Genomic DNA, 15,717 nt, shown 5'->3' on the forward strand with positions numbered 1-15,717 from the left:
TTTAAAAAGTGGTCTCATGAAATTGGAAGGAAAGATGGCAGAACAGACACACATGGTGGAGATGGGTATGGGATCATGACCACTGTGGACACTCAAACACTGTTGTAGTTGAGTACGGCTGGTCCTGCCATTGCTGCAGCTCTTGGCTGTAGTGGGGAGGAGAATTTGTGGCCATGGTGCTGCCCATGGGCTACAAGTGCCATGGTCATAATGGTGAGCCAGCAGGACAGCCAGCACTGAGGGCAGAGAGGTGTACAATAACCTGGAGTTCTTGGGAATCCCGCTCCTGGGTTCCCTGCCCACTCCAAGATCACCCTGACTCTGGGCAACATCAGGAAATCCCAGGTGAGTTTGAGTGAAAGTCTAGTATTTATGGTGCTTGTGGAGGTTGCCATGGAAGTGGGAGCATGTCATTGGAGAATAGGGCCACAGGGCAGCCTGAAGCTCCCACAGGCACTGCCCCCTAACCTGCTGCTAGCTATGAGTACCAAGGAGATGGAGAACAGTTCATTTTCTGATTGAGCCTCCATATAAGACTTCCATGGTTCGCTTTGCAGCTGAAGGCCATATTGTGTTTTTTCTTGCTGCTGGCTGTTGGGCAGTGAAGCTTCTTTTGCAGTGGTTGTCAATGATTGCAGACTTGTAGTTGAGAATGAAAGACGTTGGAAGATTCTGTGACAGCCTCCCCAACCCCAAAAGTAACAGTCTAGACAGGAAGCCTTTGAAGAGTCCTTAAAAATTTTGACAGGATGCTGAAGTATAGCTCTTCACTGTTGATGGCTTCCTGAGTGGTGGTGGTGGTGGTGGTGGTGGTGGTGGTGGTGGTGGTGGTGGTGGTGGTGGTGGTGGTGGTGGTGGTGGTGGTGGTGGTGGTGGTGGTAGAGATTGTGGTGGTGGTGGTGGAGTGTGAAGGAGGTGGTGGTGATGGTTGCTGAAGTCAGTTATCTATAAGGGCTGACCACTGGGAGTTTGGCCATGCTCTATTGAATATATGAGCAGCACTAAATTGGACTTAATGGGGGGCTTTTTTTTTGTATGTTTGGTTGGGTTTTTTGTTTTTGTTTCTTTAGAAGAGGCACAAGAGTGGTAGGCAGGATCTGGGAGGAATGGGAAGTGAGTGTTATGGGGGGGTACATTTTATGAAATTCCCAAATAATAAGAATATTCTGTTGGAAAAAAAATGAGAAAATCGCAAACATCTTCTTTTAGGCTTAATTTGGCTTATTCTATCTGTCTGTCTGTTCGTCCGTCTGTCCATCCATCCGTCCATCCATCCATCCATCATCTGTCGTTGAGGCAGGGTCTCACTTTGTAGCTTTAGTTGTCCTGCAGCCCTGCTCTGTAGACCAGGCTGACCCCAAATTCATAGATCCACCTGCCTCTATCTCCTGAGTACTGGAATTAAAGGTGTACACTGTTACCACACTAGCTTTATGGTTAATTTGAAAGACTAGGGAACTAAAAACAGACCATGGGTGATAAAGTAGGAGACAGAACAGGGAAAAATTCCTTTGGGAGTAAACAGAAGGAAGGGTAAAAGAACCTTTTTTTTTTTTTTTTGAGACAGAGTCTGTATAACCCAGGGTTGTGTACAGGAGGATAGCCTAAACTCTTTATTCTCATGTTTGCACCTAAATGTTGGGGTTACAGGCTCTGCTTTTATACCTGTGTGTGGGAGAGTCTGAACACACACACAGGAGCTGGGCATCTCTGTTTACTAAGGAGGAGTTAGACACTCTGCCTTCAGGTAGGCCAGCTGCGTTATGGACAGTGTTGTCCTAGCACTTTCCCTCTCAGGTTCTGTGTCTTTGCACTGTAAAAGCCTGAGAAGCAGGATTCAGTAACTCTAGATCACAAATTTAGAAAGCCAGGGATTATGTGATCAAAAACCAAGTTCTTTTAAACTGGCTTGGCCTTTTGACCAAGTGCTAACTAAGACAGTTAACTGGAGAAAAGAATAGACTTTTCAACAAATGAAACAATAGGGTTTCATGTGTAAGAATAAAGTAGATACTTTCCACCTTATACCATGTACAAAGGTAACTGAAATGCACCACATGAATTGGAAAACTCTAAGATTAACTTATAGGAGTAAATCTCCATGACCTTGGGCTACACAGTGTTTTCCTATATACAACATTAAAAGCACAAATAGAGAAAAAAATGATATTAAAATTAACTACTTACCTGCTACAAATGATACCATCAAGAGAGTGGAAGGGCACTCCCTTGTAAGGGGCCAGTGCACAAAGTACACAAACAGCTACACCTTGATAGCAACACAACCCAACTTTATTATTTTATTTTATATTATTTTAAAATATGTGTGTGTGTGTGCGCGCGCGCGTGTGCGAGTGTGTGCGCGTGTGCTCTGCCTGCAGTTATGTCTGTGCACTATCTGTGTACAATGCCCTTGGAGGCCAAAAAAGGGCATTGGATCCCTCTGAGACTAGAATTACACATAGTTGTGAGCCACCAGTTCATGCTGGAGACAAGACCTGGGACCTCTTCAAGAGCATTCAGTGCTCTCCATCACAGAACCACCTCTACAGGACTCCCGGGTCAACTTTAAAATGGGTGAAGAATCTGAATAGACCTTTCTCCATGAAGAACATGGATGCCCAGTAAATATAGGAAGAGGCCCTGCATGGCTTGTTATCAGGGACATGCAGATTCAGACCACCGTAAGATATGGCTTCTTAAGGTGTGTTGCATTACTTTACTAAATAACATCCGTGGATAATATGCTGATGTATTTCTTAGGAAATCTTGGATCCCAGTAAGTTAGACAGGCAGCAGGTTGGTAGCATCTTCTTTACTGTGAGTGACTAAGAGAAGGATGCAGATCTGGGTGTGTAAAATACACAGGATGCTTGAAAGCAGACACAGCATCACCTTGGTATTTGAGGGGTGGTGGCTGCAGTGTCATAGGCCCTCTGCAGTTGTGTGGCTCTGATTTCCAGTCTCTGTCAGGGCTGGTGGCAGGCGCACTCTTCCAGATGAAGCCATGCCTGTTGTGCTGCAGGAACCTTCCATGAGCACTTGCTCCCCAGTGGCTATAATGGTCCAGGCTCAAGGGATCAGGGGTGATTAAGAAAACCAGGAATGGTGACTATAATCTCTCGTATGGCTGGAACAAGGTAGAGCAGTAAAATCCAGTCATTTCATTCTTTTCTCTCCCTCACCCTTTCTCTCACGTTGGTTCTCACAGAACACTGACTGGGAAGCAGAGCCCATTTGAGCTCAGCCCTCGAGCAGCTGTTTGCTCAGCAGCTGCGCGACACAGGTTTACCGTGTCGTGTGTCTGTGGAGCACTGGATTTGGATCTTGTATTTAGCTGCCAGAAGTGACTGTGATGAAGTAGGAGAGATAAACTGATAGATTGGCTGCCAGAAAGACGTTAGGAATCAATCAGATAAACGGGGTAGAGAAATTGCTTGCTGTTTTCTAGTGATAATAAACCAGTGGCCTCTGGTCCCTGCATTTTTAACCGTAATTGCTGTGGTAATAATGCCCAAAATAAGCAAATAAGAAAACTTCACAGTAGGGTTTTTAATTGCGATTGAGATATCCTTTCCCGTGTGCAGTAAAGCTGCGTCTTATGGAAGTGGATGTTTTTGTAAATTTTACTTCTTCAGTGCCTACTTACACACACAAATGAAAATTAGAAAGTAAACTACTTTCATACTTTTATTTTTCTCCATCCCCCCACAGGCTTCAGCTATTTAATTTAGTGAAATAGCTATGTATCCACTATGCTTTACCTACAAAATAATTGCTTGTTTTTGTGAAGAAACAATTTTTAAAGCCAAATGTGTATTATTGATGGATGGTTAGCAGGGACTAGTTTATTCTAGATTTCTCTCAGCGTCTGGAAACTTAATTTCTGTTGTCATTTCTCTGCATGAAGAACTTATATAGGAGAGATTACACCACCTAATTTTATTATTGCAAGTTAAAGTTCTCTTCTCCTTTCCTGTTTAAATTTCATGGAACCTTTATACTGAGGATCTAAAGTCCTATGCAAATTCCTAAGTGTATAAAAGGTATAGATTGAGGTTTTTACTGGATGCAGTGGAGTGCCAGGATTAAGAGGAGAATGGGAGAATGATGTTAGAGTGAGCCCCATGGAATTAACCCTAGAAGATGAAGACCCACTCCATTAGACAAGGAGAGCACAAATGACCTCCTTTTGGTTCCTCAGAATGTTGTTGGCTGTGCTCACGTGTTTGTGTCGTGTCTAGTGAAGTCAGTTGTTAGCACCAGCACGGCAGAGCACAGCTATAGAAGGTAAGAGATGAAGCCTGCTCTCTTCATTGTTGGCAGTCAGGGCTCTCACTCAGGGAAGACCTTCTGATTGCTGGGGTTATAGTTCTGAAGTTAACTTTGCACCATTATCTCATTGGTTGGAAGCTGATACATTTCCCTTTCTGTTCACAGCCCTTCCTACCTGACCTTTTAAAGATTATCCATTGTTGATCAGACAAGGAAAAGTGGTCATAAAACAGTGAAGAGAGTGTTACACATGCTGATGCATTTGAAAGAAACTCCAGCACCATAAGTCATCCAAATTGAAAACTATATAAATCTAAAAGGACTAATGGATATTCTTACTGATTGTAATTTTCAAGTGGTCACTATGCCATTCAGAATTCTTTCTATACCCTTTTAAGCCAGTTGCCACTGGAAATGATAATAACTCAGTTGCTTTCCTTTTTCCTTAGCTCCTTCGAGAACTCATAGAGCGGAAGACCAGCTCTTTGGATCCAAATGATCAGGTGGCCATGGGAAGGTAACTTAGATATGGTTTTCTGTTCATTCAAACTGCTTGTGTAGTTTCTCCCATTGAATCCTTTAATTTTGCATCCAAGGCAATGGCTGGTCCCATAATTATCAGTCTTCTGATCTTTACCCTTTGTTTGGGTTGTTTTTATATCCATAGCAATCTGCTAGCCAGTGTATAAAGGCTTCTGCCTAAACCTGTGCTCTCAGCTATCAGAACAGGTTCCTTGTTGTGCTATGTACAACAGGTTCCTGGCTCAGATGAATCTGCTTTCTTAATCTGCCCTAGTGTAGACCTCCACCCCCCCAGAGGAGCTCCAGCTCAACTGGAAATAGAACATGACAGCATTACCCAGAGGTCAGTGTAGAATGCAAAATAGTGAAGGAAGGCTCTTGTTTGTGTGCTTCTCCTGTGCTTTCAAAATAAGAAGGGCATTTAGAGTGCTACCTAATGAGAGGTGTGCATTTAAATAACCACGAGCCATAATTTGAAAAAACATAAGAAACGAACAAAAGCTGTAGACGTCAGAATGAGATTCTGGGCAGAGCAGCATTTTGAGTAGGCAATGAAAAATTAGCTTTGATGAAGTAATTTTGAGTTGAATTTTAGGGTAGGGCACTGTTGATATTTCCCATGCCTTTGGAATGTTGTAGGCATGTTCACTGTATAGTTAATGTGATAGAGCAAATTGTATTTAAGTGATGATTATATTATACATTTATCTGTCTTTACAATAAAATAGATTATAGTAATTAAGATTATATTAAGATTACAGTAATTGGATTTCCCTAGACTCCCCCACCCCCCGCCCCATGCTGGGTTTTCCTTGTGCAAGTCAGGTAAGATGACGAGCTGCTACTGCAGTTCCCTTTCCATTTGTTCACAGGAACAGTTTGAGGGGATTCTTCTAGTTTGTTTTCAACTCTTACATGAAAAATTAAGTTTCTGAAGGACTCTTAAGATGACCACAAACATAAGAATCCTATATGGACCCTGACCCACTAAGCCATTATGAAAAAAAGATAATCTAAGGTGTTTGGAGACTGATAAATAATTGAGAATAAATATTATTTATTGTGTCAGTTTTCTTGCCTTTTTTTAAAGGTGTGATAATGGTATTAAAATCACATTGAGGCCAGGTGGTGGCACACACCTTTAATCCTATTACCTGGGAGGAAGAGGCAGATGGATCTTTGTGAGTTCAAGGCCAGCCTAGCTACACAGGGAATTCTAGGATAGCCAAGGTTACATAGTGAGAACTGTCTAAAAAAATAAAGAGATAATATTGAGGGAGGGGAAGGAGAGTCTTTATCTTTTATTAACACATATGGAAATATTACAGATAGGATGTATATATTACTATATAGAGAATACAAATTAAACAACTGTAAACCTAGTGGATAATTATTGTTAGAGGGGTGGGGCAGGTTAGATGGCTTAGTGGTTACTGGCACTTGAAGCTTTGGCTCCCAGCACCCACACAGTGGCTCACATCCATCTGTAACTGCAGTTCCAGGGGATCTGATGCCCTCTCTGACCTCCATAGGCAAGGGTCACACAGTTAGTTTACATAAATGCACGCAAGCGAAAAACTAATACACATTAAATAAAATAAATCTTTAGAAGCAGTTAGAAAGGAGAGCCGGTAAGGGACTGTAGGTAAAGGCACTTGTCACCAAGGCTAATGATCTGAGTTGCTGCACTTGCAGACGACCTGTGTTTGGTTCCTAGAATTCACATAGTGGAAGGAGACCCTCATGAGTTGACCTTCATACACGTGCTGTAATATGGTCAGGCGTGCACAAGTGAGGGCACACACAGATAAATAAGTGTAAACTTTTTAATTAAGAGAAGCAAAAGCACCGAGGTTAGAAAACTGAGCCAGGCATAGTGGTGCATGTCTTCAACCTTAGCACTTGAGAGGTAGAGGCGGGTTCAAGGACAGCCAGGGCTACATAGAGAGACTCTGTCAAAAGCCAAGAGGGGGTGGTGAGGACATAAATGAGAATCAGTTGATGCTTTCAGACCAGCTAACACTTGCAGTAGCAAGAGACCATGTGTATAAGCTGGAGCAGGGAGCCAGCAGCTTACTCTCAGTGGCAGACTGAGTGCTTGTCACTGCAGCTCTGTACGAGGAACAGTGTTAAACCAGATTTGCTGTAGAATTTCCCAGCTGCCGTTTGTCTTTTACCATCGCACAAATCCTCTCCGATTGATCAGTCACTTTGGCCCAAGACTATTTGAGGAATTTGATGTAGGTTGATGATTTCTTTCTGCAGGGTTGTTAGAGAGAAAAATTCCAATTTGTCAATATTCATAATTGTTTCTGTGGGTAGTGATGCATAACATGGCTTGTGATTTTCCCAGGCAGTGGCTTGCAATCCAAAAACTACGAAGCAAAATCCGCAAGAAGGTAGATAGAAAAGCCAGCAAAGGAAGGAAACTTCGGTAAGTTTGTGGGAAGCAAAAGAACAAGAGGCCGTGTTGTTTCTTCTTTGTTTTCTTTGTTCCATTTTTCTCCTGATGAATCTAGTTTTGATTTTGGTCTTTGAGACAGGCTGACCTTGAACTAAAAAAAACCTGTCTGAGCCTCTCCGCAGGAGGGGGTGACAATATTCTGGTATCTGCTGCCACATCCACTGCTCATGATTCTGTTTTTATAGATGATAAAAGTAACAAAATGATGTGCAAATATTTTTATGACCTTGTTTTCTTACTCTAAAAGGGAAAGTGCAGTTTATTGAATGTTTATTCTATTGTTGTCAGTGGATGTATAAAATACTGTTAGTGTTTCCCTTAAAGAAATAATTAGAAAACAAAATCAGAATGATTATTTTAGCTTTAAAAAGACAAAAGTGGAGGACTTTAAAAAATATTAATAGTGTATTTAAATGATGAGGAATATAATTTTTGTGGGGAAATAGAAGCATTTTTGATGCTATGAAAACGCTCCGCTATGAACTAATAATGAGTCTGGAGAAGCAGCAGATACTGACTGCTCTTGCACAGGACATGAGTTTGATTCCCAGCATCCATATCAGGCAGCTCACAACTCATATCCCCTGGAGCTAGGCACACACAGAGAGCTACATGTGTATACATAATTAATAATAAAAGTATTCTACAAAGAAACACACAGACAAAAGACAGAGCAAGAGAATAGCAACTGACATTGCTAGACTTTTAGATTTACATCCTGGGGCCAGAGTAAGGCAGTGTTATCTGATAAAACCTCAGTGTCAAAGGGTCTGCCATAGTTGATAGTTCAGCCAAAAACATGTTTACCTTGTTGTATTAGATATATGACTATATATAAATTGTGTGTGTGTGTCCTGCATCATTAAAAAGTTAAATTGCCTCTCTTCTATTGTATTTCCTTTAGACAAATATGGAATACTTTTAAATGTCTTTAGTTGATGCATGCCTGTAACTTTAGCAGTAGCAGGTACAGTCAGGAGTATTGTAATTTGGAAGCTAGCCTGGGGAACTAGCAAAACCCCGTTGAGACAAGGGAGAGAACCAACTTCACACAAGCAGACTTCATAGTTGCTTGGCCTTCTTTGGGGTTTGTTAAAACTTAGCAGGAAATGCTGGCTCAGCTTTGCAGAAGCAAGCGCACAGGAGCTGCTACTTCTCTTACAATTCAGCCTGAACTGTTAGGCTTTTTCCACTTCAAGGTTGAGATGTACAGCTCTGGTGCTTCTCTGGACATTGTTACTGTTGAAATTAAGAGGGTGACTCTAGGCACACTGCCTGAGTTTGGATTCCAGCTCTGATGGGGATTAATGCTTACTTTAGGGGAGACCTTGAACTTTTTTTAAAAAAGATTTATTTATTTATTTTATGTATGTGAGTACACTGTAGCTGTCTTCAGACACCAGAAAAGGGCATCAGATCCCATGACAGATAGTTGTGAGCCACCATGTGGTTGCTGGGGATTGAACTCACAACCTCTGGATGAACAGTCTTAACCCCCATGTCTCCAGCCCCAGACTTGAACTCTTTTTGCTGGTTTCCTCATTTGTAAATGGGGATGATAATGACTCAGAACCAGTCTGTGGTAAGAGTCAGTGAAGATGGTCTGTGGAGCTCTCAGAAGTGCTGGTCCCCGCCACGCACTGCCGCAGTGTTGGCTGCCACTGCTGTTACTGTCCTGTCATGTTTCCAAGGCTGGGTCAGTTGGCCACCCTAGTGTTCCTTCCCTTGTCCAGTTCCATTTCCTTTTCTGAACCTGTCGTCCCTTCTTCTCACAGGGATTAAAGGATGTTACTCACAGTATGTGTAAATGGCAGCTTCATTCATTACTGTTAGGCTCAGGTTGCTCTCTGAGGCCGTGTATAAGACTAGATAACTTACTAGGGTCTCTTCAGAAGGAACTGTTGGGAGACACAGGTTCAAATGCTGTGTAGATATCTGGTACACAGTAAGCATTCTCTTATTCTTACCTAATGGAATTTCTCTTGGAAATAAGTATATTCTTCCAAAGAATTGAGAGAGGCCAGCAATGATACTATAACCCATAAGCTCAGTACTTCGGAAGCTAAAGCCAGAGGATCAAAGCTTGAGGCCAGCTTGGACTACACACCCTTTGTGGTCAAGCGTGGTGTTATTTTAGCCTTCCAAATAGTTGCAACCTAAGTGCCAGCTGTAGGGCCTTGTAGGTCCTTGTTAGTCAGAAAATGCCAGGAAAAGAGAATAGAGTTGCAAGTGCCTGTGACCTTTCTCCACTCCGCTCTGGAACCAAAGTTCATGGTGGTCAGCCATGGGATTTAGCTGGTCAGATGTCTCTCTTGCTGAGTTAATGGTTACTCATACTGCTGCTTGTTTTCTTGTTTGTCTAGGTTCCATGTGCTTAGCAAGCTCCTGAGTTTCATGGCGCCTATTGACCACACTGCAATGAATGATGAGGCCAGGTGAGCAGATTTCTTGTATGTCTCAAGTGGCCTTGGGAGAGCCTGATAGCCACAGTTACAGCCACTCGTTGGCATCACAGCAAGGTTCTATCACGTGTTTACTGCCATGGTTACCATGAAGTCCAATCCAAATTTCCACACATCTCAACACTGTCTCTGGTGTTTGTTTTTCTCAGCATTAATCCACCTGCCTAGGTCATCAGCTCTTCTCCATGGCAGAGGCAATGTGCTGTGTGTGCTGTGGGCATATGTGCTCTCTGCAGCCCTCAGTGCAGGGAGGTGTCGCTTTGGTTGTGACTGTCGAAGCTGCTGTTGGGTGTTCATAAAGCTGAAATGATAGAATGTGTAGAGGGGATGTGTGGATGCTCACTGTTTATTTATTTATTTTAGGGCAGGGTCTCACTGTGTAGCCCAGGCTAGCATAGAATTCATAGAGCTCTGCCTTTCTCTGTCTCCCAAGAGCTAGGAATTAAAGAGATGTGCCGGAATGCCAGGCTTTATTTTATCACTGTTTTAGTTTTTAATTTGTTTTGGTTTCTTGAGACTCTTAGCTCAGGGTGAACTGAAACTCCTTGGGTAGTCTGGACTGACTTGAAACTGAGGACAGTCGTCCTGCCTTATTCTCCTAAGTGAAGGGACTAGAGGTATTTGCCATTACACACAGCTTGTTCTTTAAAGAATAATTTGCTAGGCATGCACATAGCTTTAATCCCAGCATTCTGGAGGTGGAGGCAGGTGGATCTCTGCGTTTCAGGCCATCCAGGATATACAGAGAAGTCATGTCTCACGAAACCATCACCACCACCACCACCACCACCACTACCACTACCATCATCATCATCATCATCATCATCAATAATTTCTTTTACTGTGTATGGAGATACACATCTTCACTCCCAGCATTTGGAAGGCAGAGGCAAGAGGATCTCTGTGAGTTCAAGGCTACCCTGGACTCCATAGCAAGTTCTAGACCATCTAGGGTTGTGTAGTGAGCTGAAGAAGGTGGAGGAAGAGGAGGAAGAATATTTCTTCTCTATTATTCATTTTTATTCTATTCTAATGAAGAGATCCCCTTCCTTGTATTCGTTTGCCATGGAGTGATTTGTTTATAGCAACATGAATTCCTGTTTTCCTATCTTACTCGATGAATCATTTATTTTGATACTAAAATTGTACAGATTGGTGGAAATCCCTTTAAGCCTGGTTGTATCATTTTGGTATGACCCCAGCATTCCTTATATCCATATTCTTTGCACATGATACTTTGCTGGTTCATTTTTAAATAGGGTCTCACTACGTATCCCTGCTTGGTCTGGAACAGGCTGGTCTCTACCGTGTCGGTTGGGCCAAAGTTTATCCTCTACTGTCCTTGTGCTTGCTCTGAAGTTCCTTCTTGAAGAGTCCTTCCTATTAGTGATGTTTAGATTTGGGTGTAAAATAGTGTTTGTTATTTCTGACTGTTCTTATATCAAGGGACATGTAGCACAGGGAATATGTGGGTACACGTATGTACACTCAAAATATTCCCATTCAGGGTTTGTTGGTCTTGGGTTTGTTTGTGTGTTTGTTTCAGCTTGTTCTTGCTTTTCTTCTAGAATTAAAGTTACATTCTACTATAAATATTTTTTATCCTATGAACATTTTTCTGTCATTAAAACAAATTTTAAAATTGAAATGACTATAATATTTTATATTATTTAGCCATTCACTGACTAGAAGACACATTATTTTATCACAAATAATGCTGTGGTAATCTTCTTAGTGTATCATTTGCCAAGTGAAGTCACTTGTTGACTGTAGGCTGGTGTTGGCTTTGCCAGGTGTCTCTTAAGTCACATGTAGCCTTTTGACTTGCTTCCAGACCTCATCCAATCACTTTGTCTCTTGCTTGAAAATAGTAGATCTATGGGTAAAGGCAACACACTGTTGGGTGTCTTTCCTTTGGTTTGTGTGGACACAAACTGCTTGTCAATAGTCCTACATACACATGGATCTGTTTTGTAACCACATTTTTCTCAAGTGCTTTGTTAATGGCTGCTAGGTATGACTGCCTTTTCATTGGCTTTTGGATCTGGTCATTTGAAAGTTCCAAAGTAACTGAGCATTGTGCACACCTATAATCCCAGCATTTGAGAGTAGTGCTGGGAGGATCAAGAATTCAGGAATGCATAGGGACCAGTACCGAGATGGCTTAGTCATTGGGAGGTGTGCTTCTCCTGAAGGTCTGAGCTCAGTTCCCAGCAACCATGTCAGATGCCTGCAGTTCCAGCTCAAGGGGGAATCCCACTTTTCCAGCCTCTGCAGGAATTTGCACTCATGCACACAAGGCACACACGTACGCATATCACTTTTAAAGTATTTTAAAATAGAACTTGGGGAGTAGAGGGATGATGGCTCAGTGGCTTAAAGGACTGCAGTTAGATTCTCGTAGGTACATACTGGCTTATAATTGTCCATTACTCCATTTCCAGAGGATCTGACACCCTCTTGTGTCCTCTATAAGCCCAGACAAAACACTTGTCCACATAAAATAAAAACTCTTTAAGAGCATTCATGCTGAGGGGCTAGAGATGGCTCAGTGGTTAGGAGTAGTTGTTCTCGCAAGGAACCTGTTTGGTTCCTACACCAAGGTTGCGTCTCGCCAACTGACTAAATCCCACTTTTGGGGATTCAGTGTCTTTTGGCTTCCATGGACACACGTGTATGTGTTAGTGAGTGCACATGCACACATAAAAATGAAGTAAATTTAAAAAGGAGAGAGAGGGAGAGAGAAGTTGAAGAGGTGGCTCCGCAGTTAGGAGCATACACTAACTGCCCTTGCAGAGAACCAAGTGCAGTGCCCAGCACCCACACCGGGTGGCTCCCATCCACCTGTAGCTCTAGCTCCAGCTCCAGCGCTTCTGCACGCCTCCAGGTGCATGTGTTCATACGTCCACTCACACATACGCACACAGAGGAGGGGTGCTTAAAAGGTAAAACGACAGATCCTCAACTGCATAGTGAGGTGAAGGCCGCCTGAGTTACATGAGACAAAGTTACATGCCTCAAAGTTAAAAAGCAAATTAAGTGCACCTTTGTTGTCCTTCCTGAATAATGTGGGGAAATGCATTAATAAGAAAGTTAGGTGTTATTTATTTATTTTTGAAATAAAGCTTCCGGAGTAGCTTAGGCTAGCCTTGAACTACAGTTACCCTGCCTCTGCCTCTTGACTGCTGGGATTACCTGGATGTGCCACTGTACCAGCTTGAGGGTATATTTTCAGCTCAGGCAGTAAATGAATAGTTATGGAATCTTTTGAATACATTACTGTAGAACCACTTAGAAACCAGGTTTGCACTTCTTAGTTGAAGAAGCTCTCTTTTCTCCCTTTCTGCATCCCTCCTCCCCTTCCTTCCTCCCTTCCTTTCTTCCTTCTTTCCTTCTCATCCTCCATTTCTTTCTTCCTTTTCTGCACCACACACTGGCCTCAAACTTGCTATATGATGGAGGATGAATCTGAATTTCTTTTATTTTTTTATTGGGTCTTTTTTATTTTCTTTACATTTCAAATGTTATCCCTTTTCTGGTTTCCTATCCATAAACCCCCTATCCTATCCCCCTCCCCCTTCTTCTATGAGGGTGTTCCCCCACCCATTCACACACCCTTCCCGCCTCCCAGCCCTGATATTCCCCTGCACTGGGGAGGTCCAGCCTTGGCAGGACCAAGGGCTTCTCCTCCCATTGGTGCCCAACAAGGCCATCCTCTGCTACATATGCACTTGGAGCCCTGGGTCTGTCCATGTGTACTCTTTGGATGGTGGTTTAGTCCCTGGGAGCTCTGGTTGGTTGGTATTATTGTTCTTATGGGGTTACAAACCCCTTCAGCTCCTGCAGTCCATCCATTTGCCTATGAATTTCATGAAGACATTGTTTTTAATAGCTGAGCAGTACTCCATTGTGTAAACGTACTACATTTCCTGTAGCTATTCCTCTGTTGAGGGACATCTGGGTTCTTTCCAGCCTCTGGCTATTATAAATAAGGCTGCTATGAACATAGTGGAGCATGTGTCCTTATTGTATGTTGGAGCATCTTTTGGGTATATGCCCAGGAGTGGTATAGCTGGGTCCACAGGTAGTGTACTAAGTCCAATTTTCTGAGGAACCTCCAGACTGATTTCCAGAGTGGTTGTACCTGCTTGCAATCCCATCAACAATGGAGAAGAGTTTCTCCACATCCTCGAATGCATCTGTTGTCACCTGAGCCTTTTATCTTAGCCATTCTGACTGGTGTATATAATGGATATTATCCCTCTATCGGATGTAGGATTGGTAAAGATCTTTTCCCAATCTGTTGGTTGCTGTTTTATCCTAATGACAGTGTCCTTTGCCTTACAGAAGCTTTGCAATTTTATGAAGTCCCATTTGTCAGTTCTTGATCTTAGAGCATAATCCACTGATATTCTGTTCAGGAAATTTTCTGCAGTGCCTATGTGTTCAAGGCTCTTCCCCACTTTTTCTTCTATTAGTTTGAGTATATCTGGTTTGATGTGCAGGTCCTTGGTCCATTTGGACTTGAGCTTTGTACAGGGTGATAAGAATGGATTGATCTGCCTTCTTCTACATGCTAACTTCCAGTTGAACCAGCACCATTTGCTGAAAATGCTATCTTTTTTCCACTGGATGGTTTTAGCTCCTTTGTCAAAGATCAAGTGACCATAGGTGTTTGGGTTCATTTCTGGGTCTTCAATTCTATTCCATTGATCTACCTGTGTGTCTCTGTACCAATACCATACAGTTTTTATTATTATTGCTCTGTAATACTGCTTGAGGTCAGGGATAGTGATTACCCCGGAAGTCCTTTTATTGTTGAGGATAGTTTTAGCTATCCTGGATTTTTTATTATTCCAAATGAATTTGCAAATTGCTCTTTCTAACTCTATGAAGAATTGAGTTGGAATTTTGATGGGAATTGCATTGATTCTGTAGATTGCTTTTGGCAAAATGGTCATTTTTACTATATTAATCCTGCCAATCCATGAGCATGGGAGGGAGATCTTTCCATCTTCTGAGATCTTCTTCAATTTCTTTCTACAGAGACTTGAAGTTCTTATCATACAGATCTTTTACTTGCTTGGTTAGAGTCACATCGAGGTATTTTATATTATTTGTGTGTATTGTGAAGGGCGTCATCTCCCTAATTTCTTTCTCAGCCTGTTTATTCTTTGAGTAGAGGAAGGCTACTGATTTGTTTGAGTTAATTTTATACCCAGCCACTTTGCTGAAGTTGTTTATCAGGTTTAGGAATTCTCTGGTGGAATTTTTGGGGTCACTCAAATATACTATCATATCATCTGCAAATAGTGATAATTTGATTTCTTCCTTTCCAGTTTGTATTCCTTTGACCTCCTTTTGTTGTCTGATTGCTTTGGCTAGGACTTTGAGTACTATATTGAATAGGTAGGGAAAGAGTGGGCAGCCTGGTCCAGTCCCTGATTTTAGTGTGATTGCTTCAAGTTTTTCTCCATTTAGTTTGATGTTGGCTACTGGTTTGCTGTATATTACTTTTACTATGTTTAGGTATGGGCCTTGAATTCCTGATCCTTCCAAGACTTTTAACATGAAGGGGTGTTGAATTTTGTCAAATGCTTTCTCAACATCTAATGAGATGATCGTGTGTTTTTTTTTAATTTGAGTTTGTTTATATAGTGGATTATATTGATGGATTTCTGTATATTGAACCATCTCTGGGATGAAGCCTACTTGATCATGATGGTTCATCATTTTGATGTGCTTACAAGCACTTTATTAAGTATTTTTGCATTGATATTCATAAGGGAAATTGGTCTGAAGTTTTCTTTCTTTGTTAGGTCTTTGTGTGGTTTAGGTATAAGCACATTCGTGGCTTCATAGAATGAATTGGGCAGTGTTCCTTCTGTTTCTATTTTGTGGAATAGTTAGGACAGTATTGGTATGAGGTCTTCTATGAAGGTCTGATAGAATTCTGCACTAAACCCATCTGATCTTGGGCATTTTTTTGGTTGG

The 15,717-nt window shown here is 42.0% G+C and overlaps 1 protein-coding gene across 1 annotated transcript in view; it reads left to right on the plus strand.

Moving 5' to 3' along the window:
• Positions 1-15,717, plus strand: part of Aatf (apoptosis antagonizing transcription factor) — a 91,365-nt gene that overhangs the window by 56,590 nt on the left and 19,058 nt on the right. The window contains exons 10-12 of the mRNA XM_032912330.1: positions 4,725-4,792; positions 7,151-7,231; positions 9,625-9,696. Coding sequence (XP_032768221.1) covers positions 4,725-4,792; positions 7,151-7,231; positions 9,625-9,696 — 221 coding nt within the window. The remainder of the gene's footprint in view (positions 1-4,724; positions 4,793-7,150; positions 7,232-9,624; positions 9,697-15,717) is intronic.

The sequence above is a fragment of the Rattus rattus genome, chromosome 9 (genome assembly GCF_011064425.1).
Source record: "Rattus rattus isolate New Zealand chromosome 9, Rrattus_CSIRO_v1, whole genome shotgun sequence".
Classification (NCBI taxonomy): domain Eukaryota; kingdom Metazoa; phylum Chordata; class Mammalia; order Rodentia; family Muridae; genus Rattus; species Rattus rattus.